The following is a 26,569-nucleotide window of genomic DNA, read 5'->3' as shown; positions in this document are numbered from 1 at the left end:
AGTGGATTTTGCAATTATAGACGCTATTTGCATTCAGTTGAGAGCGAAGACGCACTGCCTCACCAACTTTTCGACGTCGTGAATTTCATAATCCAAATAAAAAGATTATAAACTGACCCTCAGGGAGGGAAATTTATGATGTTACAACTGGAGAGACTGATGACATTCAGCATTGAACTTTTCTAAATCTGGTCTTTGGATATGGTTTGCCTAGAAAGGCGACAAGGCCAGTAATAGTGCCAGTTAATCAGCGCAGTGGCTGACTGGTGTAGATTAATTCCTATTAACTGGACAGTATAAGATATGACACAGGTGTTTTTGTGCAGTTCTAAATTAATGCAGCAGTAATAAATTACAGACAGCAACAGTGAGGCTTAGCTAAAGAGTTTTCATCAGCAACAGCAAATACGTTTTGCTAGAATGGATGAATTACGTTTTGTCTCAACATCTTTTATTAATCTTTTTATGGTTATGTTTAGGCGCTGGCGGCACTCGGTTAAGGTTAGGGAAACATGGTCTTAGTTTAAGAAAAAAAAAAGTCTGCAATGACTTGAAGCACGAGACACAACATGTTTGTTAACATTTAAGTGAAACCATGATTTTTCACCAACCTTAACCAAAGTGCTTTTGTTGCCTGAACCACACACAGGACTCAGGATGTGAACCTCGGTTTCTGGTGGTAGAGTCCTGCATCTCGTACAACCCGCCCCCCCCATCCACTCGGACCTCCTCCCTCTGAGTAGCGCTTAATTCATTCAAAATGTTGCCTGTGAACATAATCCCAGCAGCGATTACGTTTGCCAACACAACGTAATTTGGAACACAATTCAGTCGGATATAAACATAATTTTTGGTGAAACGAAACAACTTTTTTGTGTATTTATACCTATTTGTCACAAAAATAGAACAACACCTGCCCGTTACCTAATGCACATTTCATAATGTTATTGTTATTTTAAAAAATTGCCAGTATGATCTCATAATTAAACCAAATGTCTCATTATCACATTAATGTCAACTTACCTCCATAAAGGCCCTGAGATAACATCTGTTGTGATTTGGTGCGATGTAAATAAAATTGACTCACCTTCACTCAGAAAGAGACAGACAACACAGTCACAATGTGTTACATTTGTGCTTTTAAACACTAGGAAATCAATATCTTAATCATTTTGAGATAATATATTTACCACAATCAATTGTGGCTGGCTGATTAGCCTCAACATATTTTTGCTCTTCATGTAAAAGCAGAGGGGAAGTGTAGGAAAGGCAGCCGATGTCAAGTGTTGTTTCCAGCGTCCTGAACAAAACAGGACACTGAGAAGAAAATAACAGACTAGGAAATGATACATTTCCCTTGTATATCATGAATCTCCGAAAGGAAGCATCTATCGACCACATAACTGGAAGAGAAAGACATAAACACAGGAGGAAGCAACGATGACTCTTTTGAATCTATAACAGAAAATAATCTATAAGGAAATAAAACACAAAAACAAAAATTAAAGCAAACATTTCTAGCACATTTCTGCCTGGATTTAAATACTGTCATTTCAAATTTGGTCATTTTATTTATTTTTTATCACAGTCAAACTCTCTAATACTCAGAAACACATGGTGTAAACATCAATGGATAAAAAAAGAAATATTGTATTGGGGCACACGAGGTTTGTCTTTGTGATGGTGGCCATATTTTTTTGTGTGTCGGAGGAGTAAAGTGAGTATTTTAATCATTTCAGATCAGTCAGCTGGTAAGCAAATTCAGCCAGAGATCAAAAACCTGCTTACTAACACATATTGCTTGATTTTTTTTTTCTTTATCAGTGCTTCTTGGGTGCTGAGGAAAAATAAATTGCATTACATTAATTTTGGCAAACTCTTTTTCTAAGCAGTTTGTTTTTTGTTTTTTTTCTACAAACACAGAAAGAGCAATTTGGGGTTTAGTGTTGCTTAAGAACACTTTGACATGCAGACAGGAGGAACCACCAACTTTATGATTAAAAGTTGAGCCACTAAATTTTCCAAATCAGGTTTGTTATTGTTACTTGCATGAGCAACCCTGTCTCCTAGAAATGATGTTCACATTCTACTAAAAACAGTTTTGCTAGAATCATATAATTCTCTGAACATAATGAGAAAATGTTATTAATTAACATGTTTGGCAAGTTCAATATCCACTAGTTGTAACCACAGCAATATTAAACTTTTTATGGTTATGTTTAGCCACTGACAGCACCTTGTTAAGTTTAGGCAACTGTTTAAATGAAACAACAACCTTTGATTAAGTCGTGTATCTTGTGTGCCCGCCAACGTCCGCCCTCGGACTTCAGAGTGATATATTAATATATCAGTGTAGCGTTTCATTCACTGGAAAAAAACGTTGCCTGTGAACATAATCCAGACAGCAATTATATTTGCCAACGCAACATAATTGGGAAAACAATTTAGTCGTATATAAACATAATTTGTAGAAGATTGGGTTGGCATGAGACAGATCATTTGAATTCGTACAATAGGATTTTTTTCACAGCAGACATTTAGTGACATGACAATATGACAGTGAGCCAGCATGTACAAAACCAGCATCCTGAAACTCAAGCGGCTAAATGGAATTAAGCCACTATTCATTTTGTTATTTATAGTGCTTTTCCTACTCTTACATAACAAAATGTCCTCTTACTCAACGCTTATCTGATCGTTTTCTAGGTTTATTCAACAAGAGTGTACTGATTACATATTTGGGTCTTGTCCTTTCAGTGTGAAGCAGGTCTGAAGTCACTTGGTGCTGATGCAAAAAAACAAAACAAAAAAAAAACCAAAACACTTAATTTAAAAGCAGAAAAATCAAGGCAGCTTGAAATGTCACTTGACGCTCGTAGTGCGCAGTGTTCAAAAGCAAAAAAAAAAGAAACATCTGTTGCCTCCGGTGTATTTCTGCTTTAAGAACTTGGCTGACAGACAGCACAGGCTTGTGTATGAGACAGAGAAAGTGAAAGAAAAGAGAGGGATTCTGAGAGAAAAGAAAGGGGGAAATGGAGAAGAGAACAGAGAAGAAGAAAAAAATGGAAAACGAGTGAACAGCTGCAGGATAAATCTTCTCATTCATTCACTGTAAGCTGGAGATGCTGAAAAGCACTGCGAGGAAGTGAATTGGGACTAAAAATACCAGAACTGCCACAAGGAGGATGCTCCATCACAAAGACATTCAGTGAAGAGAGTAACAGAGGTAGAAAAACAGACTGTCCCTTGGACTTAAAGACACAGGAAGACCAAGACAGTGAGATAAAGTGACTAAAACACACAGGAAAATAGGTAGATAAAGAATAAAGAGACATATATAGAGGGAGTTTGAACTGATATGGTTGCATGGACCCATGATTACAGATATTGTGATTGATGATTATATTGTGCCTGTCGTCAAACCAAATAATTTTTGACAGTATTTAGAATGCTTTTATTTTATTTTATTTTTACAAATTTGTAGGATGAATACAGCTTTTGAAGAGCCGTGTCTCCAATAAATACTTTTAAAAATCTTAAAGCTGGTAGGCGGGACTTTTGTCTCCCCCTTCTGGCAGTGAGAGTAAAGGGGGGCACTCGACTGTGATTTCCTGACACAAGCATGCAGCACGCTCTCATGTGCACCCGAATGACAGACACTCAGAGAGGGCTGGTAAAGACTGATACGTTTTGATGTTTTTGTCCACCAGCCCAAAAACGCATTTTTTGATCACCCACCGGGTTTGTCCCAATATGTGCAATGGCCAGTACACCGCTGGATGTAACCTACCATTGCAACTGTAAAATGGTGGATAAATTGTTCAAACAACCCCCATGAAATGACGCGTTTCAGTATCAGAATTCAGTCCATTCGCTCCTATAACATTTGTCTAGAAGAGCGGCACAAGAGATCTGCAAAAGACTGGGAATCACTGCTTTATTCAGTGCTTATGTGGTGGTGGTGATGGTTTCCTAAGTAAAGCTTTCTTTAACCAAATGTTAACACTTTAAAATACCACAAATGTATTGATAAACATAAAACATGTGGCCGGTTAGTATTATTACAGACATTACAGTCCTGGTTGGTCTCTGGACAGAAAATGAAGCTGGATAAGTGTAGTCTGCTGTGTGCACTCCGCATAATGGTAACTTTGCGACAGGATACATACAGAGAGAGCAGTAATTGGGGGGTTAGTCTGGGAAAAAAACTGCCAATTTTTGTCCAAGGACCCCCTGACGGATGAATCCAACCATACTGTTGATTATTTAATGTAATTTTATTCTGAATGTATAACCTGTTGTGTACTTGTTTCTGTGCAAGTTTGCAGGATAAATACTGCTGTGGCAATACTGTGTCTGATGAGCAATCATGTTGATAGAATAACCGATTTGGAAAATAAAACAACTATAGAATGAAGAGTGCTGTACATCGATAAATAGAGACGACAGAGAAAAGGGAGAGTGAATAGGGAATAACATTAAATCACAGCTGTTATGAAAAGGTTGCCGTGATGCAGAGTCATTCACTCAAGAGGCAAACGCATCACAGAAAGCTCTAGAAAAAGAAATAGCGCAAGGGCAGGCTGAGTGTTCGCAAAGCAACAAGAGGCTGAGGACATAACAGTTATTTAATGCGAGGAAAAGATTGCATTTCCACTTAAAGGAGAAACTGAGCCGTGACCTTGTTATAATAGCGATGCCTCTTAGAAAACCTTTACAGAAGATCTTACATTATGAAAGGTATTGTATAAGTCTGGCTCCTTGCCTTTGTACTGCTTCTAACCTGCATTCATTTTGTTCTGTATTATAGAAAACACTTTTATGCTGCATGACACCGAGACATTAAATTGTCCTCCAGTGTCATTTGAAACCAAACATGTCTCAACCTGCCAATGTGGATTAAACTGTTGTGGAAGAAATGGAGCAGATGCTGATGACTGACAAGATAGAGCGATGCTGTTTAGTAATAAAGTGTTTGACACGGGTCACCAAAGATCATGTTTTGATCCAAAACCTTGAGGCAAGTGTACGGTGGCCCTGAGGTGCAAAACACAACAAATTAGACAACATAACATTTTAGAAAACACATTAACGAATTACAAAACAACAAAAACAGCAACATGACATTTCAAAAAACAGAAAATAGGAAAAAAAACACAACTTTTGACTAAATTTCAGAAAATGCATTTCACAAAACAGCAACAACAAAACAGAAACCACTGAAAAAACATTCTGAAATGTTGTGTTTTCCAATTTGTTAATGTGTTGTTTGAAATATGGTTGTGTGTTACACCTCAGGGCCACCGTACAAAGGCCATGGCTCAAGTCTTAACACTGAGAACCAGAGTAGTGTTTCAGTTTTGTATTTCCAGGTAATGAATTGCATTCAGTTGCATCCAGGTGAATCAAATCAATCTGATTAGCTGAAAACCAGCAACCAACAGTATTTTTATGTTGTAGAAGTGCTGCAAACTACTAGTGATGGTTAGTTCACACTATAACACAGGAAAAACTACTTGAAATGTTATTTTAAGCCACTTATTTGTGGACATAACTGAGATTTTTTTTGTTTACCTTTATTTCTTTAGATGTCTTTTATTCAGCTCAGAAATGTCCTTCTCCTGCCTTACCTTTACCCCACAGTCCCAACCGCTTTTACTATTCAGGGACATTTTTGACATTATTTATGGTTTTATGAATCTAAAGTAGCTGTCAGAGAAATGTAGTGGGGTTTAAAGGGCAACGTTTGCCTCTGTCGTGTAGTAGAAGAGTGAAATTACAATTGCAAATGTCTGCAAAATGGAAATACCTGAAGTGTTCGTGCATGAAATTGTCAAAATAATCCAAAATAACATTTTTTCTAACTTTCTCATAGTCTTTATCAGCCAATTGAAGTGATTTCAGTTGTCACGAAATACATGAAATCTGCCTTATTATATGTTATAGATGGACATTATCATCCCACAAAGCAATACACAATGTAAACAAAGGAAATTAAAAGGAATACATTTTTTCCTCTTTTTATAAAGTTTAATTAACTTTCCAGATTTGTGTGATTGCCACATGTCTTATCATTTCCTGTAAGTACAAAAATAGTGAATTGCATTAATTTCTTGTATGCAAACTGCTCTCACATGTTTGCAGTATGGAGGATTTAAACTGCCAACCCTCTGGTAACAAACTTCCTCTCATGTTTGAGGACAAAATCAGTTGTCCTACAATGAATGTGGAAGACAACAACATACTTTGGGTTTGGCTGCTCTCAGAAAAACCAGTTCCCATATAAATAATGTCTGAATAAAATTGTCAGAAATAAACAGAGAGAAATGTTTAGGAGATCAAAAGGAAACAGGGACCATTTAAAGTGCTCCTGGTCAGGACACGCCGCCATTCAACCGTGCTACGTCTGCTTCTAATCTCTACCAGGTTAATGTGTGTGTGTGCGCTGGTTCTTTGTGTGTTTTTCATCTCTGGCAGCATGTGTACATACCGCGCTTTTGTGCACGTGTGTTTTTGTGTGTATGGACACAATGTAAGAGTTCATACTTATGGGAATTCAAATAGAAAAAGAGTCTTTTGACCTTTTTGAATGCCACAGTACATGCAGACCACACACAGTATACACAGCCACTCTAAATTACCGATGGCTATGAAATGCCATGCACTGCAAGTAGATACTGAGATAGGATCATAGCAGAGGAGGCAGCTATAAATCCACGGTGACTGATGATGGGATTAGCTTTAATACTGCTGCAGTAGAGACCATGTTCAGTCAACCTTGTGAGGATAAACAAAAATTATACAAAAAAATTTAGCTGCCATGGGGAAAAAATGAGTTTTGGAGTAGATTGATTAAGTCTTTGGATGAGTATTTTTTAAAGCTGCAATTATTATCATTTTGGAGGCACACAAACTCCTAAACAAGCTAACAGACACACAGTCATGACATATTACCACCTCATAAAGGTGTCATGGCTAACATGTTAGCAAACAGTTGCCCACTTACACATCCAGCAGACACAGAACCACATTATCTGTCCATCTGATGAATGCAAGTCCATTATTTACTCTCCTTTTAGCTCTGGTGTGGTCTCCACCAACTATCTGGACTCTCTTAGCTCAGTACATTGGGTTTATCAGGGCTTGTTTGCTAAAACAGCTGTAATTGGAAATGAGATTAATGAGGGCACTGAGACTGAAGGGCACTGAAGACTGAGAGGATAATTTTCAGTTGAAATGACCTTTTTGCATGTTACAGTAGTTATTTGATTTATTGTTAATATAAAAATTATTAGTGGCACTTTAAAGCACCTGTAGTCCATCCAACTATGTTGCCTGATTGACAGCTCCTTCACTTTCCTTTTATTTTTATTAAATTTTGTTAGGGTGGGGTAATTCACACCATTATCATTATTATCTCATAGAGTTTGCTAACACCACCAAAGCTCCAAATAAATTGAGAACACCTGTGTGAGTGTGCAAGGCCAGTAAGTATTTTCAAAGAGCAAAAGTAAATATATAAGAATTACCTCTGAAATTTTTTCAAATTTTTCATGTTACTATTTGTACACAATTGCAATACAAAGCAGCAAAAGTAATAAACATATTTTTATATAATACATTACATTCACACACATATATACTGTAGCGCTGCACCTGCATACACACAAACAGAAGTTTATAAACGCACTGAAACTTGACATCGAAGCGAACATAAGGTGGCACACCTGTTACAGACAAAGGCACACACAAGCAAATGCACACGTACACACAGTCACACCATGTAATGGTGGGTAATGGAGGTCTGAGCGGCTCGGTTGGTTTACTTCATCTGTTTCCCATCACACTGGAACAGGTCTGAGCTCTGTTCAGTGTCTAAACACACACACACACACACACACACACACACAGTCATAGAACAAGCCAGGTAAAATTGCAGATGTAGGAGATTTGTCAAAGTATTTGTCTTTTATAAAGGTATTACACTCTCCCTCTTCTTCCTTCTTCTCTAAGTCTTTCCTTTTTCTTCTTCATTTGTCTGTTTCCTTTAACGGTTAATCTCCTCCTCTCCACACTCACTGAGATTGGTATCTCAGGATCTGCCCTCCCCTGTTTCATGTCCGACCTCTTAGGGAGATCTTTTAGAGTATCTTGGAGGGGGGAGAAGTGTCCAAACCAGACAGCTTATCCACAAGGGTTCCTCAAGTGTCAGTGTTCAGCCCCCTTCTCTTCTTAGTATACACCACCTGGTGCAATCATCTGCTCCCATGGTTTCTCATACCATTGCTATGCTGACGATACCCAGCTCTTCCTATCATTCCCGGAAGACCACACAATCTTGGCTTGAATTTTGTCATGCCTTGCTGGTATCTTGGCGCGGATGAAAGAACGCCATCTTCAAATTAACCTCTCAAAGACCGAGCTCCTTGCCATCAAGTATCCAGCTTGAATCAACCCAAGTCATGTCCACAAAGTGTCCCTGAAACTTGGATATCATGATAGACCAATTAACCTTTAAGGTTCACGTTGCCTCAAATTGCTCGGTCATGTCAGTTTGCCTTGTACAACATCAAGATTAGACCCTACCTGTCTGAGCATGCAACACAACTCCTGGTACAGGTTCTCGTAATATCACACATTGACGACTGAAACTCCTTACTGGCAGGCCTCCCTGCATGTACGTTCAAACCTCTGCAGATAATCCAGAACATGGTAGTGTGTCTGGTCTTCAACCAGCCCAAAACAGCACATGTCACCCCGCTGTTCATTTCCCTCCACTGGCTCCCAGTTGCTGCCCACATCAAATTCAAAACCCTGACACTCACTTACAAAACAGCAAGTAAAACAGCTCCCATCTACCTGATCTCCCTCATTCAGGTCTACGCTCCCTATGCTCTGCCAATCAAAGGTGCCTGGTACCACCACCACAACACAGCCCTAAGTCGCTAGCCAGACTCCTCTCTTCTGTAGTTCCCTGGTCGTGGAATGAGTTACCAAACTCTTTTCGATCTGCAGAGTCCCTCTCAATCTTTAAGAAGAGATTAAATGTTGGCACCTACGTCCTATCGGACTCATACTTAGCTTTATGGCACTTCGCATTGTTCTCTCCTGACTTGATCCTCGCTTTTGTTGCATCAACTCTCAGATGTACGTTGCTTTGGATAAAAGAATCTACCAAATGAAATTGTAAATTGTAAAAATAAGACAGAGATACAGAGGAAAAAAAATATAAAAATAATGTTCATGTGTTTCCACTTGTTTCAAGATAATCATGTGTGTAAAATTGTGTTTTCTGGCATTAAAGGGAGATATAAAGAAGGCAGGGAGAGTGTAAAAAGAAGAGAAGGGTGAAAAAGTGGACAGTGAGATCTGGTCAGAGTAAAAAAAAAGGAAATGATTGTTGGCTTGAAATGCTCTTGAAGGGAGTACTTACCCAAAAACCTGCAGTATGTTTTGAATATCAAATACACAAACAGCTTTGTAAAACAATTATTTTCTTGAATTTGAACTGCTGCTTCTTTGATCTCGGTACCATGTACCTATCTGGTAAATAATAACTTTCAAAGAAAGGATTACCACCAGATGCATCAGATAAAATAATGTGTCAGCAGCGGGTGTCTGTAACAGTCTCCAGGTTTGGGATTTCATAACTGTCTTAGTGCCAAGTGACGATGGGACATTCCTGTCTCCAGCAGCCATGACGCAGCCAAGGCCAGCCAACAATTACTATCAGTCCTAAAAAGAGGAAATGAGGCTGTCACCACAGATGGTCCGTGATGATGTCAGCACAGTTATTGAGCTCGTGTGGTTCTTGACTAGAGAAAAGGAAGAGCCTTTGATTGAATGATGGGTATGAGTATTTATAGTAAAAGGTGGAAATGAAGGAAGGGAGTGGTTGGGGATGACGGGTAGAGGAAGAGGAGAAAATGGAGAAAGAAGAAAAGGAGAAATTAAGATAATTAAGACAAAGAGTGACAGATGATGGCAGAGAGAGTGAGAGCTAGTAGAAAGGATAAAGAGATGAAGGAATAAACACTTAAATACAAAAAACTGGCAAAAAGAGAGTTTAATCTTCAAGCTTATTTTATCTACAAATTTTCTTTTATGTGTAACCTTCCCTTTGTGTCTAACTTTTCTTTTATCAACAAGTTATCTTTAACAGTTTATTTTATCTATAAGTTTTATTTCTACTTGACAGCTTTTTGTCTATTGATTATTTAACTGATTAATTCAAACATTTTCTTCTTTTTGTCTACAGGTAGCATGTTATCTGTTAATACTCTACAGTACCTGACCAACAGCTAATTTGAGCTTTACATTATAATTTCTAAATGTTTTAATAAATATATTTTAACAGGAACAGATGGGAGTGTTAATGCTTTGAGGGGTTGAGAGTGTGCTGCCAGTGTCTGGTGTTTAGTTGAATTAATTAAATGATTGATTGGGTTTTATCATAATTATCCCATTTTTATCGTCTCTCTGCAGGTACTATGCGATCTGCTGCCAGCCTCTGGTCTACCGGAACAAAATGACGCCCATGCGAGTGGCTCTGATGATCGGCGGCTGCTGGGTCATTCCCACCTTCATCTCTTTTCTTCCCATCATGCAGGGTTGGAACAGCATTGGCATCGACGACTTGGTGAGTACTGTAGAGTGTGTATATAAGTGTGCGTGCCAAGGTTTCAATGTGATGCTTGAAATGGTTTTATATGGAGATGGAGCCAAAAATATTTTACATCTACGCAGGAGGTGGAAGTTTATGACGGTAATACGCTGTGGTATCTGGAAATGGAGTTGCACTGGAGGAGAGAAAGAGCACAATAATGAGAAAAAGTCATGAGAAAGTAAAACAAGACATGTTTTACAGATACAGAAAAAAAGAAAATCAGTGTCTACATGCACCGGGAAACAAATTACAATCTTGAGAAGCATTGTTTACAAGAAGGAGGAGATGCTTTATGCGTTTCCATGGAAACTACATCAACATATCAGACACAGAGGCAGAAGGACAAGGCCACTGACACCACAGACAAGGAGTCAAGTGCTTCTTTATTTCACTCTGAAAATGTGAAGTATTTAGCTGACGAGTCACTATGCAGTTTATGCAGTGAAGTATGTTTAATGTGAAACAAAATGCATGTTAAATAACAGAAAGGAGGTCAAGAGGAAACCAGAGACACCATGGCAACGAAATGAAACAGGATACAGCAAGGAAGAGTATAATATTCAGAAATGCAGAGATTATTAACAAACAAGATGATTAAAGGTGAAAATAACTAAAATACTGATCTTGAAGATTCATTCTTGCATTTGGAAATAGATATTTGGTAAAAAAAAACAAAAAAAACAAAAAGAAACAGCACAAGGTCCACTACATGTTTCACTACAACACTACAAAATTCCTGCCACATCTTGTGTCTCAGTAGCATAATAGTATTTTTCCTTAATTCAGCTTTTGTTTGGAATACTGAATGTTTTTCTTCTGGACTCTAAAATCCTTCAAATGAAACAATGTGAGAGAAAAACCACCCCGTAGTCAAACTGCCTGCAACTCCCAACCCTGACCGCTAGAAATTATATTTACATATGACCAAACTGCAACAGCAAAAACGTTTTGTTAGAAACACAATGCGGGCTGAATTACATTCTCTTAACATAATGAAAACGTTTTGTTTATACTCATACTGAACGTATGAGTTAAATATTCACAGACAACGTACCCAGTTCTTTTTTCCCACCAAAATATCCGATCTTGCAGTGAAATATATCCGCAGGTACAAACTAATTATTAATAACTAATCAAAAATTAAACTTTTGATGGTTATGTTTAGGCACTGGCAGCACTTGGTTAAGGTTAGGGAGAGATTGTGGTCTTGATCTTTATCTTTTACAAACCTTAACTTAAGAGCTTTTGTTGCCATCCACCCTGAAACCTCCCTCCAATGCGATACATAGATGTAATTAATTAAGGTAATAATTTAGTAGTACAGTATACAAACTTAATTTCTAGGAGACAGGGTTGCCTGTCCACAGTGAGACCATAACTTCTGTTGAGGGGCTGCAATTAGATATTGATTTGTTTTAAAAAGGTTTGAAAGTAAACAGCTGCTAATTCCAACAGATCATGTTGAATGTATAGAATGTGTATAATGATTATAATACATTGCACTAGATCAAAGGATTATTCAATATATACAAAAGAACAGAATAAAAAGATAGAGGTCTAAAGGTCCTAATTATCGTTCCCGAGTGCTCAAAACACCCTGCAGCAATCTCTGTGACCTTTAACCTCTGATATCCAGCTGTATTATAATCACTCAGGTGTCACATTTGGTTCTAGTCTGCATCTTTCTCTTCTTGTTAAATAATGTGTGCAATCGTGTTTATTGCTGAAATATTTCTAAGTTCAGACATATTTTATGGTTTGAAAGTGCTGAGATGTGAATACATACCTCTTGTGCTCATGACTAGAATATTGAAATTCATTAAACTCCTGCCTCAGCTGAGGAGTTGCAGCTCATTTGCAGATAGTTCAAACACAGAGAGCATATTACTCTATTGTCTGCCAGTGAATTTTAGACATTCGGTATAGAACTCTGGTTATTAGCCTGAGTGAATTTCTGAATTTTTGTGCCCATACAGAACAGTAACTTAAAGTCTCTTATGTCAGCTCACCAGTGTCTACTGGATGTGCATTTGCTGTCTTTGCCCCAAGACTTTAGAATAGTTTATCTCCCTCTATAAGATCGTCCAATTCAATTGACATTTTTAAAAACTTCATGACACTTTCTTATAATCCCTCGCTTTAGGCTTGACATATGTTTTTTCTCTTTTGTTGATGTTACTTACTTACTACACTCTGTAACTTGTGTTGAAAGGAGCTACTAAAAATACCATATGGGCTCAAATATAAGATGACCCCCCATTTTCCAACACCTGGAATATACTTATACTAATATACTTACTTGAAATATACACTCCTGTTCTGGAAGCATTCAAAATTATTTTCTCTGACAGTTGGCATTTTTTCAGACTTTGTTTGAACTCTTCATCATCTGTGACAGACAATTCAGACCCCGGTCCTTTTCTGCATTAAAAATGTCGGAAGGTTCTTTGGACTCATGAATTTATTTCCTCTGCGGCAGCAACAAGCTCACTATAAACTGACTTGGAGACACCCGTTAGCCTAGCAACATTAAGGCTACAAACAACCCATAATGCAACACTGTCCGTAGGAGTTGTTTTTACACCAGTAGACTCTCCATTCAAAGAGAATATAATAAACTATCTTATATTCAGCTCAATACTGGAAATGTTTACTTACTACCTAGATAAAGATGGAATAACTTATATAAACTGGCCAAAACACATGAATGTTTGCAGTAAATGATAAAAGTTTGAACACAGTTTGGACTCATTCAAGTGAATGGGAAAGTGTGTCCAAACGTTTGACTGGTACTGTATGTTTTTTTCAACCTTTCAAATTAACTTTAAAGAACATAGTTTGTGAATGAAAGTTAGGAAATCTGTTACTAAAGAAAGACAACATGCTTACCTGAATAAAAAGAACAAAGCAGAGTAAAACAGAGAGAGGGGAAGAGAGACGGGTGTGCAGACAGACAGATGACAGCGGGAGTGTGTGAGGAGAGAGAGAGAGAGGACTCAACACCATTAACCTTGCTCGCCCCTGCTCGCCAGATGAAGTTAGTGTCACCAGGAGGACTGGCTGGCTCATTTTGGCAGTGATGGCTGCCATCGGGCGCACCGTCTCTTACCTCCCTTGCTCTTCTTCTGTAACACACAGACAGAAGTTTACAGCACAACAGCAGTCTAAAGTTAAAGTCAAGTTAAAGTAAAGTCTCTGTGGGTCTAATTAGAGCTGTTGAATATTCTGAGTAGCCAGTCAGGTCTGGCACAAACTGTAGCTGCACGCCCAAACTCAACAAAACAACCAGACCTACATCGCCTGTGGACACTCAGGTACAACTCGCTGTCTGTATTTACTGGTTCCTGGTTTTGTGGCTTCAATTGGCCAGTAAGCAAAGGCTGTGGTTTCAACCAAATCACATCTCTCTGTGTTTTCCAGTTGAACTTTCCAATTTGTTTAGGTTTGAGAGCTATGACGATACAAGAGATGATAGGAATTTGCCAACTGTCAGAGAACTGCCAAGTCCAGACTGAAATAACCACTACTGAATGGATCGCTGTTTAATTTGATCATTTGATTATTTTTGAAACATGAGGATTTCTCCAATACTTTGGTTTATGACCAAATCCCTGCAAATTGATGCCATTCCCACCTCTCTCTTTACTTTTTGTTTAGGTTTAATAAGTAAATGATATGATGAACATGATAAACGTTACACCTGGTTAACATCAGCACGTTAGCATTATGATGGTAGCGTTTAGCTCAAAGCACCTCTGTGCCAAAGTACAATTTAGAGCCGCTGTGTTCACTAGCAAGTTGCCAACTTTATCTGTCTGCCATTTGTTGCTTGACAGGTAGGACATAATGGTTTGTTCGCTGGAAACAACCGCCTGCTGCTGCTGGAAACGAGGTTGATAACAGCAGAGTCACGATTTGGAAAACCAAAATATTGAAGAATTTAAGTGGTGCGGCTTCAAAGAAATTGTCAAAATACCAAATATAAATTCTCATTATAAGTGAAGTAATGAAATTTAAAGCTATATACCCATAAATAAAAGAAAAAAATAACATGTTTGTTATTTTTACAGTTATAATATTTCCTAGCATGCTCAGTTAAATCAAATATTTAAATGTGAGGATTTACCACATGGACTAAGTGTGACACATCCATATAAATATTTGACAAATGATGCTAAAAATTTCTAACGGTACCTGCATGTATAGTGTGATTATTATTGAGATTATTGATCATTGAGAAAGAGCGATTAACTATACCAGCATGAAGCATATATATATATATATATAAATATATATATATATGTATATATATATATGTACATATACTGTCCTATTTTTACATATTCTTGGTTATTTTTCATATCATTATGTGCTTTCAAGCAGATACACAGAAACCCTTTCATCAACATTTAAATATGCCAGCCCATTCAAACAGACAGCTTCAGTTTTACACAGGAGGGAGCGTGGCCTTCATACAGCAATATGTTTTGATCACTGTATTATTCATCTCGTAGCCCTTAGCTGTAGTTTCCCACAGAGATGAGATGATAGCAAAGGAAAAACTGGAATGGGACTTCACTGTGATTAATGGTGACATGCAGAGCCTCCCTCTCCCTCAGGAACCGTGCTTCCCTTTTACTACAGAGACTCCACTGAGGAGAGCGTGGGATTTAAATGGCTTGTTGTGAAGTCTGCAGACATTTCATTACATAGCAGACGATAACTGTTCAACACACATGCCGTTACTTGCGTACTTATTTCTACAAACTGTACAGGTGTTCCACCTGTTTGCTAGTCTGTCATCACAGTAATATTAATCAGTTTCAGGGTGATTTGTATTTTTGCTTGAATTTCATGATGACCACTAACTAGAGTTGGACCATGCTCATGGTTAACAAAAACCAACATTGACAGTTGTCTCCCTGTCTCTGGTGTCGAAACTTGTGAGCCCATAATGTTACCTTTTTGCTGTTTTAAAGGGGACATAACATGTTTTTTATGGTTTTCTGTCAATCATATGTTCCAATGTCGGATGTCTATGATAAACATTGTCCAAAACTTGAGGTGAACGTATGTAAAATTGACACCTTTAAGTCAAGTTTGCGTTGTCTACATATATTTTGGATTGGATTTGGGCTCTAACATGTAGAGACGTATTTGAAAAGTTCATATTTTTTAGTAAAGAACAGGAAAAAGAAATTAAATCTGACTACCACTGCTTCCAGAGCTGGAAGCTTCCAGAAGCTGGCCGATTGGAACAGAGTGGGATTATCGTGAACGGGGCCTTTAAGAGACCGGAACTAAAACAACCGGTTTCAGACAGAGGCTGAACTGAGGGCTGCATAAAGAGTCAGTATAAGATAAATAAAGAGTCTCTTAAACTGTAAATTATGCAAAAATCTGGAAATGTGCATGATACGTCCCCTTTAACACTGCGGCGTATGATGTTTGATATGCATCAGAGCAACGGTATTGTCTTCTTTTGGATGAGGAGGCATTGTTCTCTGCTCTTCTTCTCTCAGTTTGACATCAAATACTTCTACGAGGTTGGACATACTTAGGTTTATTCCAAAGATCATAACTAAACTTGACTTGAGCTGCCTGTTTAACTCTTTTCCTTGATGTTGATCTGTTTTTACCAGATTGAGGAAAGGAGCAGTGCAGGCAACTCAACATCCTGTGTCTTCATGGTCAACAAGCCATACGCCCTCACCTGCTCTGTGGTGGCCTTCTACATTCCTCTGGTCCTCATGGTGCTGGCCTACCAGAGGATTTACATCACGGCCCGTGCACACGCCCGACAGATCAGCATGCTGCAACGGGCCGGAGGAGCCGGCGCACCTGGTGCTGGTACGGACTCTGCTGATCATCAACGAAACCATCGTATGCGAACAGAAACTAAAGCAGCCAAGACGCTTTGCATCATCATGGGGTGTTTCTGTCTCTGCTGGGCGCCGTTCTTCATCACCAATGTAGTGGACCCCTTCATAGACTACACAGTGCCGGAACAGTTGTGGGCAGCCTGCCTGTGGCTGGGCTACATCAACTCCATGCTGAACCCCATCCTCTACGCCTTTCTCAACAAGTCCTTCCGCCGTGCCTTCCTCATCATCCTGTGCTGCGGGAGGAAGAGGTACCGTAGGCCGTCCATCCTGGGGTCCAGCGCTCCCTGCGCAGCCACACAGATCAACGGCTCCACGCATGTACTCAAGTAAGTGCTCTAAATCTTGTTACTCATCGGGTCGGATTCATTGTAATTATAGTCATTTACAAAAATACAGAAGAAATTATAATTTAAAAAGCTAAAGTAGATGGTGATGGTGAAGGTGATCCATAGCAATTCTTATTGTTTACTCAGGATTAATTGGCAGCAATGGATGCACATGTAAACATCATGTTGTGTGAGTTTTTGTTGGAGTCAAAAAGGTCATATATGTTGCCAATATCTCACATTTTGGGGTTAAAAGTAAGATGTTGTGAATGATATGTTCTCAGCAGTGATTTCCTGTAAAATACTGTTTGACAGAGAATCAGGTCCATTTTTGGGGAGAAAAGTCTATAGTCATAATATTTAGAATAAAGCGAAAATATTTTGAGAGAAAAAAATTGTTAAGAAATGAAAATATAACAACCAGATGTCAGATAGTCATATAATTTCAAGTCATAAAGTGCACTTCATTAGGACTTTATTCTCCTAATGTTATGACTTTTTTCTTTTTTCTCAAAATAACAGTTTTATCCTGATAACAATATTACATTGTTCTCAAAATGTTACCATTTTATTCTTGAAGTGTTAGTTTGTTTTAACCCCTAAAAGTGGAGCTAACAGGACATTTTTAAACAAATAGATCTTAACAGTCGATACAGTCTTTGCACCCTTGCAGTTTTTGTTTTTCTCTGTACTCAAACTATGACTTATCTTCAGATTTTCATAATTTCTGTAGTACAGAGGGGACTGTTCATCCTTTATCTGCTTTGTGTGTAATAATTACTGCGGACATTTCCTCAATAATATACAGCACGGTCTGGTACATGACAACAGCTCATTGTAATATCAATGATTTGTTTTCAGGTGTTTTAGAGATGACTTTATCTCTATAAATACCCTTCCCAGTCCACTGGCTTTCAATTCAAGGTCTTGACTCATTACTGTCCCGACCTACTATCATCTCTAAACATGGAGCACATGTTTCACAGCGATAAGAGCATGACATTAACCATGTACTGTGTAATGGCCTATTGCATATTTAATCATAATTTTTTCCCCATTCTCCATCCCTGCCCCTGGATCGGACGATCTTATCGGTATTCAATAATGATGAATGTAGCATAGCAAGCTTTTCCTGGAGTCCTTGTTTAGACAGAGAAGGTTAAATAACCATACATGTATGTGGCCATACATATGTGTGTTACAGTACAAATACTACATAGCGTGATGGTAAAAAATAGCACTTTTCCATATTAAAGAGTGATCTTTGACCCCACTGGGAACGTCAGCAGCAGCACATGTCTTCTCCTCCATGTATCTCACACATGACTCCTTCCCCCTCCAGCTCTCTTTCCTGTCTCCTTTGCATGGCAGCGGCTTGTAAATCACAAACTCTTTGGTTAAATTTTCAAATTAGAGACAAGTAAACCAGTTAAATGGAGCAGACATTCAAATGGTAACTACCTGATTAGTTGATGACACCTCAGAGACTTCAGTGTATACAGATTTGACAAGTAAGACTAATTAAATACATATATAAAATGCTTGAAAGGGGGCTTTTTCAGTGTGTACAGTTTTATTTAAAGTCCCACTCCATGCAAAAATGTTTTGTTTTTTTGCTTATTGTTACTTCCTTTGGATGTTTGGCCTTCACAAAATGTGTGAGCTTGACACTAGAAAGCTGTTTTCGAATTCGTCTGCTAAAAGTGGAAAGTTTCTCTGTGCTCACACCGAAAATCTGGGTTTAAAGCGTGTACCTACGAGCAGGATTTGTGATATCACAACTAGTGAAGTGTGCAACTTACACAAGTGTGATGCGGAAGTCTGAAACCTCCAGTGCACAAACACTGACTTTACAGTCAAGTAGGAGACATCTTGTATCCAGTGGTTAAAGTGTTGAAATGAAAAAATATTTGCATTTATTTATATAGCACTTATCGAAACAAGCAATTACAAAGTAATGAGTAATTAGTAATAACAAAGCAAAGAACAGAATAAAACACCAAATACACACACAATCCCACATATATTGCATTAAAAACAAACATGAATAAAGATAATAAGAATTTCCAAGTCTGAGATATATTATATATTATATATCTGAGATATTATATATTCTAATTGTAGTGTCTGGAGGGGGTGTTTAAGGTATTTTGTTGTTCATGAAACATCCTCTTGCACAGTGACGCAGATAGAGCAGACCCTTTGAGATTTGTATTTGAGCTACACTGTGGAAGAAAACCATCTGGGTTGATATCTGCTAGCTGTTGTAATATACAGACAGCAAATGTCTGTACCATTTCCATCCAAGACAGTGTTGACATGTTAAGGCGTTATGGAGCTGGAGCTCATTGTAAGCAATCAATGAGTGTGTTTACAGCAACACAGAAGTCCCGATCAATTAATATCCATTCTGCAGACAGTAAGTGTAACATTTTCATTCACGCTCCATCTTTTCTGGACTACCTCCAGAGAATTGTTACTGTGGACTGAAAGCAAGCTATTAATGTGAGCCTACCCATATGGAAGTCATCTATACACTCATTATGCTGCTCAGAAGTGAGTATGACTGGAAATTGCCAGCGAGAAAACAGACATGACCTGATAATATTAATAATGTGTCAACTGGAATCTCAGGAATTTGGGAGAAATTGTATTTTTTTTCTTGCTTTCAGAGAGGTTCATATGGATGTGCCTTCACTAAATAAAGTGACAAAATATTATGGAACATGAAGTGCAGCGAGCTTTTGACCTGCTCTGAGCAGGCGAGCGACGGATGGTGCAAGACGCGCTCATTCTTGGCACCAAGATGGCAGTTTGCTGCTGGATTGGTATTGCCACACCCTCTACCGCACCTCTCTTCACACTGTGGTGCAGAGGGAGTAGAGGTGTGCCCGAATACAAATACATTATTCGGCAAAGCACAAATAGTGGGTTTTATACGAATATTTGTTTCACTTTGCTACTAACACAAGCAAAGTGCTCCCAATGGACTCTCCATAACCTGTTGTTCCCCTTCTCCTTTCCACAAAGTTAGGTTGTAAAAAATAGGCAATAAATGAAAAGTGCAAAGTAATAATTGCCTTTGAAGTTCCTCCCTACACATTACACAGTGTGCTGTCACTGTGTTACAAATACAAATACTGGGATCTCTGCACAGGGAGTCACCAAAACACCCAACCGGCGCACCGCCGTAGGAATATAGTAGTTCGCCGGTGCATCAGTGCACTTCCTGTCCTGCAAGAGATTTGGGCCCAGAGGCTCACTGCAGGAAAATATCTGTTATAGCAATTGATATCCCCTACCGACTGATATCCATTTTGCCAACATTAGCTACAGTTCATGTTATGAGTTTTCAACAACGCTTTGCATAATGGAAGTCATTAGAAGTTGGGATTCTTTACCCGTATGCATTCGTGAATTACTTCTGCAAGATATCTAGTGGCAATATTTGACTATAATTTTGTGCTTTTCAACAAGACAGGGGTTATACACTAGACATTTTCCTGCACAATTTCTCATTATACCTCCCAGTGTGCTATTGATAGGAACTCCACGGTGCACTGACACCTCTGGACTTCAGAGGTTTGTGGCTGTACACAGGATGACATCCATTAGTGTGATTTGTTCTCCTTGGAGATCTGGAAACTGGACATGTGGACATTTCAAAGGCTTGTCGAAATGCTGTTCATATCATCGTCATGGCTGTGCTTCAGTGTCTTTGTTCACAGCTTTATATGAACACACAGACACAGCCCGCTCGTACGCAGTTTTCAACCTCTCATCCTAAAAAATATATCCATTAATTTTCCTGTTAAAGGCTTCGGAAAGATGAAGATCATGCTCATGTTTGCATAAAGACGCATGATTCACAGTACAAGGACATAAGAGCAGACAGACAGCTACACTCACACACTGCAAATGACAGAAAAAGTGATGTATTACTCTGTCCAAATGTGATATATGATTTATGAGTCTTCTTTTCCTCCCTTTGGGCCTCATGTCTACTGTCTATTTTAGCAGTATTTTTTCTGCTTCAAGGAAAAAGACTTTCAGGGATCCCTGCAAGAAAGTAATCATCAGTGTAAGGTTGACAGAGATAATCAATACCAATAGTCTCACAATCACCTGGACAGCTTATAATTTTCAGGCCTGGGCTCAGTTTTGTCCATTGGTGTGTGAACTCTTGTGTAGGTGTGTTCTACTAATATTCCTGTCCCCACTGGTTGCTGATGAAGACTGATAAAGTGCATAGATAACATGAAAGAAACCAATGTCAAGTACATACAGGAAATGTAGCAGGAACACGGCAGGATAACTTAAACTGAGTGCGTGGTGGGTGAGTGGTTTCTAAACATAGAATCGATCAATTAGTCATCCGACTGATTTTTAAAAATATATTAATTCAACATTAACTCTTAGCAATCATATAAATAGGTAAACAAGGCTGAATATTACATTTTTTCAGTTTCAAATTAATTCTAAATTGTTTTACCCATATTTTTTTTAAAACACATTATATCCCAGGACTTCTCAAATACAAGTCTTAGAGGTGCACTTAATACATTTCCACTGCATCAAAGGTCAAGTAATGGAGCATTACATGATGATATTTCAGTACAAAAACTCCAGAACTCTGAACTTTTCTGTATTAATAGGAGAAGTGACACATTTGTTGTGTAACATCGTCTTTAAACTTGAGCATAAAAAGGCCAGACGGATACACTCTGTTCATTGGTGATTTCTTTACTGTACTCAGTGTTGAAAATGTTTGATTTTACAGTTATTCTGCTGGAGTCTTGATAAGACGACTTCAACTGGTTTAGTTTTGTAGTTCTTACCTTCATGTTTTTCACTGACAACCTTTCATTTTTTGTATTGGCCAGTTTTGAACGAGTCATTTTACGTCATCAACCGAAGCTCCTGCATTTCACAACAACCTTGCTAACTGTGGCGACTAGTGGACGGCTGAATGATGACAGCTGAGGTAACTTGATAGCGATTTGACACTCAAAAGTGGTCCAGAACAGGTTCAGGTTACGGTTAAATTTTTTTCCTAATCCAGAGGAGGTTGGTATTCGGTCATGATCTGGACTGGAGTCTGCTTATTGAGCTTGGTTGCAATATCTTATATCTTCACTCTCTTCACATTTAAACCAGATGTATAACATGAAAAATACATGTGTTGAATTATTACTGAATCATCATTAACTACTGCGGTTTATGCCTGACATCAGCAATGTACTCATCATTTCATCTAAGCTCAAAATAAAACTGGAGGTTGGTGACTACAGTTAATTTCAAGATGACCCCTTTAATGAAATGTCCCATCTCACCATGCGTGTACTGTAAATGCTCATAAATCTCTAAAAATACAGTCAGAATCCTGGTTCCATAGCTGTAGGAGCTCCTCTCTGATTTATGCACAGAGACAGGCTGTCATGTCTTCCTAATAACTGGAAATGTTACGCTTGACTTGTTGGTGACATTTATTTGTCGCTGCAACGATAAGATGCGCATATACACAAAGTATCCCACTCAGGAAATTAGTTTTGCATCATCAAATACTCATACAAACTCTAATTCATTATACAGAGAACCTGAAGTCATTATGCATTTTTTTTCTTTAGTAGTTTAGTTTGACGGGCCGTTTAAAAAGAGGAAATGAATTTGGCTGCAAGCCCTGCTTATTGTTGTTCATTGAGTACATCTAAATCTGTTTGTTCAATTTCCTCCGTAGTTGATGGAGTTTGACAGTTGAAACAGGAATTAGTGCGGTAATCAGATTGTGGTAATCAGCTGTCAGTTTGTTGTATTTGTTGTGTCTCCATCTTTGGTGCTCAGCGATCATCACTGTGGCGTTTCTGACCTGTACATGTCAATCAAACTGTGTGGGCGGGACTGTGAGCTCTTCCTTTTAGCTCCGTTGTTTTACTGTTGTTGTGTTTAAGTTTTAGATTTCACACAATCAGGAAACACCAACACAGTCATACCAGTCATTTTGAGGTCAGAACAATGTACAGGCTTTCATGTCAAACACAGACACAACACAGTTGATCTGAAGTGATGATGTAATGATGATCATGATTAATAGAAAGAGAACAGATTAATCTGAAAGAAGCATTCACTGGCAGTCATGTCATCACAGCACCCACACAGTTAAACCAAGAAACCAGACACAGTAAAAACCAAACAGTAAAAGTGTTTTTTGTTTGTTTTTTTTCCTTCAAGTCTTATCGGGAGGCTGGTAGATATGAGAACATAAAGAACTCAAAGTTTTAAATAGAATATTACTCCAAGATATTTTGCATTACATTTTAATTAGTGTCAGATATATATTGTTATTTAACCTGAGAGACATGGCTCGCTGAGAGAGAGTAAAGCAGATAATTATATGTATAAAATTGTTTCTTACAGACGATACTTTGATTTATATAAATTGATAAAGTTATCAAATTAAATGAATGTCACTGTTAGATAGAAATAGATAGAAAAGTGTGGTTGTAACTTCTCGAAGGACACATAAGGTCACATTTTATCCTCAATTCTTAAACAAGCACTTTTTCAACAACATGTTATCTTTCCCTGTTAATATAATCTTTAGCAGGCACGAACATTCTCTCACTCACACTCATCACACTATTCATTTCTCTCTATTGGATTCGTTTGAATAAATATTTTGTTGCATTTAACTGATATTTACACAAGAAAAAGTATTTAAAAGGTTGACAGAAGTTGGCAGACCTTGCCTTCAGTTTATGAATATCCTCTTTGTCTCCTTGAAAGGACATCTCGGTCTTTTTCTGAGAGAATATTTTTACATATTTGTGCAATTTGAAATCAAGTTAGATGAGCTTCGTCTGAACTGCATTTGTATAACTTTTTATGAGGGAGCATTTATGTTCAAGATAAATTATCCTATTAAACAAATAAAACGATCTTGAATCTTGAATAAGCCTCAAAGGGAAACTGAGTCATTTCAACAAAGAGGAGAAGTGAAGGTTAGAAAACATGGCGCAATAAAAAGAAAATATTTACTTTCTGTCCAATTTCGGTTGCAGAGGATGTATTGTTTTTGTTGTGGATGGAAAAATTATGAATTTAGGGATAAAAAAAATGGTCATTTCATTCTCAAGTTCCAGTTGGTTTGTGTGAGTTTATAATTTAGGATCCCTGACTGAACTCTGTGGAAGCTAATTAAGATCAGACAGGCAGCTGCAATCTGAGATTAACACACCTGAGATACAGTACATGAAGAAATTAAAGCAGACACACAGTCAAGTCAGATTAACATGTCTCAGGTGTGCAGGATGTATTGATCCTGACACTGATGATGGCTGAATTGATCCTTGGCACGCACAGCTACAGGTGTCCTCCCACCCACGACCCCACATCCAGAGGGTGTAACCGGTCTGACCTTTTAGAGGAGTCATTTCAGGATGCAAGAGGTTCTACAGTTACGGGTATTCTGCTCTTCTATTTCCTATACATCTGTGTATAGCAATTTAAAGGTGCAGTGTGGAGGATTTAGTGGCATCTAGCAATGAGGTTGCAGATTACAACCAAATGAATGGCCCTCCTTGCCTTGAGCTACAAAATCTATGGATGTTTAGAGGAGACAGATGTCATGTAAATCATGTTTGCCTTTGCTTTCTCCTTCAAAACTACGGATCCATGTTTAAATAAAGCAACTGTCAAGACCGACAAGTTTAAGACAGTCCTGACAGTTTTGATACACTCTCACTTCCTGCACTGACACTGAACACTACTATTAAACATACATCTCAGCAAATATTGATTTATTGTATATGAGCTTATGTTGTTGCACAAGATTCTGTAATGCATTTTCAGCATTTGCTTATGCATGTTTTCATCTCCTACGAGCACAGAGATTTCATGTAATTGTTGGAGAAGGAATGCAAATTAGACCACTTTGGTGCACTAAAGCCCTGGAAAAAAATAGTTCTGCTTAAGCCTTATTCATCAGCAGTTGCATAAATTGTTTCAGCTTTTAAAATGAATCCATTCATGCTGATGCAGGTAAAATGTCTTCAATAACTGGATCATTTTGTCATCTGATTTGAGGTATAACACAACAATTCTTATTTTCAGGTGATTATACACTAATTAAAACATACTCATGTATATAATATTCAATTTCTGCCAAGTCTGTTGCACTAGATGCCACTAGGTTCTACACACTGCAGCTTTAAGTATGGTTAAATGACAATGACGGGGTTTTTTGCATTATGGGTCATATTTAATTGTCTTACAGTTTTATTACAATCTTCAGTCATGTTATCAAAACCACTTTTTGGGAAGTGAAAGCCACCACTTACAATATTTACTGTAATCTGTGATTGCATAGAAAAACTGCGTATGCAAAACTACAGAAAGCACCATTAATCAAAGCTGAATGAGAAAGTCGAGCTATAAAATCTACGTATGTTTAGAGGACACAGATTGGTAAATCATTTCAATGTTTGCCTTTTGCTTTCTCTTCCGAAATCCCAGCAGGATCTCAGGAGAGCAAAATATTATTAGACTGAGATTCTACAATACATTTTTAGCATTTGCCTATGCACGTTTTCATCTCCTAGGAGCACAGAGATTTCATATAATTGTTGAGGAATAAATATATGCAAATCAGACCACTTTAGTGCACTAAAGCCCTGAAAAAGAATTCTGCTCAAGCCTTATTCATGAGCAATCGCAGGCATGAATCCATCCATGCTGATGCAGGTAAAGTGTCTCTAATAACTGGATCATTTTGTCATCTGATTTGAGGTTCTAACACAGGAAGCTGTCACTCGTCTGTTGTTCAGTTCACTGGTAGTACTGTCTTCATCAGCAATGATAGCAGTCTTCTTCAATGGACAAAAAGTGTCTGCATCAATAATTTGACACATTATCCAAAAATTACCACATTCCTCTTCATTTCAGTGTTGTGACAGCATGAACTAAAATAATAATAAAATAAAAATATAATAATAATACAATATCACTGTACACCTACTGCTTCAAAACATTCGGTCTTTGAGTCCAGGCCTCCAGTCGGTTGACTTTATGTTGTAAAACACTTCCAGTAGATCATCCTTTACTCTCTCTGGGGATTTTCATGGTTTAGAAATGGGCGCTTGAATGTCTTTAAAAACTGCAACTTTTTGGAGAAGAGTAGATCAAAATGCTTCAAAAGGTGTTTTCACACAGTTTAAGTTTGTTTTTTTGCATCTGCTGTCAAATCACCATGAACTCTGTGGCAGGTATGTGAAGTCTGTAACTAAAAGGTCCAACCAAATCACTAATTTTGGGGGGTCAGTTATTGCTCAGGTATTAACTTGACATTCAATCAGTACATAATAAAAAAACAACTAAAAAAAAAACAAAAAAGAAGGAAATAGCAGAACAGTAATGACAACCAGTTAAAATGAAAAGGGAATAAGGGGGGAAAAGAGGATAAAAGGAGGAAAGGCAACAAATAGTCTAGATAATCCCGCCCCCTCTTAAATCAAACTCTCTATTACTAAACTCTCCTTACCCGATGCCCTTCACCAACATGAGTTTTCAAAAGAAATGAAGTTTCAATTGAGCATTTGATCTGGGTGTTCCTTCCTCCTATTCACTTTTTAATAGGCAGCATTGCCTCTCACTAGGGAGTTTTATGGGCACAAACTTGTTTTATATAACCTTTACCC

General features: G+C 38.0%; 1 protein-coding gene across 3 annotated transcripts in view; it reads left to right on the top strand.

Moving 5' to 3' along the window:
- Nucleotides 1–26,569, top strand: part of htr4 (5-hydroxytryptamine receptor 4) — a 187,131-nt gene that overhangs the window by 103,750 nt on the left and 56,812 nt on the right. For 2 of the 3 annotated variants that reach the window (XM_067600022.1, XM_067600019.1), the window contains exons 5-6: nt 10,486–10,653; nt 16,320–16,877. In XM_067600022.1, the coding sequence (XP_067456123.1) occupies nt 10,486–10,653; nt 16,320–16,877 (726 nt within the window). Of the gene's footprint in view, nt 1–10,485; nt 10,654–16,308; nt 16,878–26,569 lie in introns of all 3 variants that reach the window. The other variant, XM_067600021.1, reaches the window with a different exon arrangement.

The sequence above is a fragment of the Thunnus thynnus genome, chromosome 9 (assembly GCF_963924715.1).
Source record: "Thunnus thynnus chromosome 9, fThuThy2.1, whole genome shotgun sequence".
In the NCBI taxonomy this organism is placed as follows: domain Eukaryota; kingdom Metazoa; phylum Chordata; class Actinopteri; order Scombriformes; family Scombridae; genus Thunnus; species Thunnus thynnus.
The sequence above is the reverse complement of the archived record's forward strand: the minus strand, read 5'-3'. Positions and strand labels throughout refer to the sequence as shown.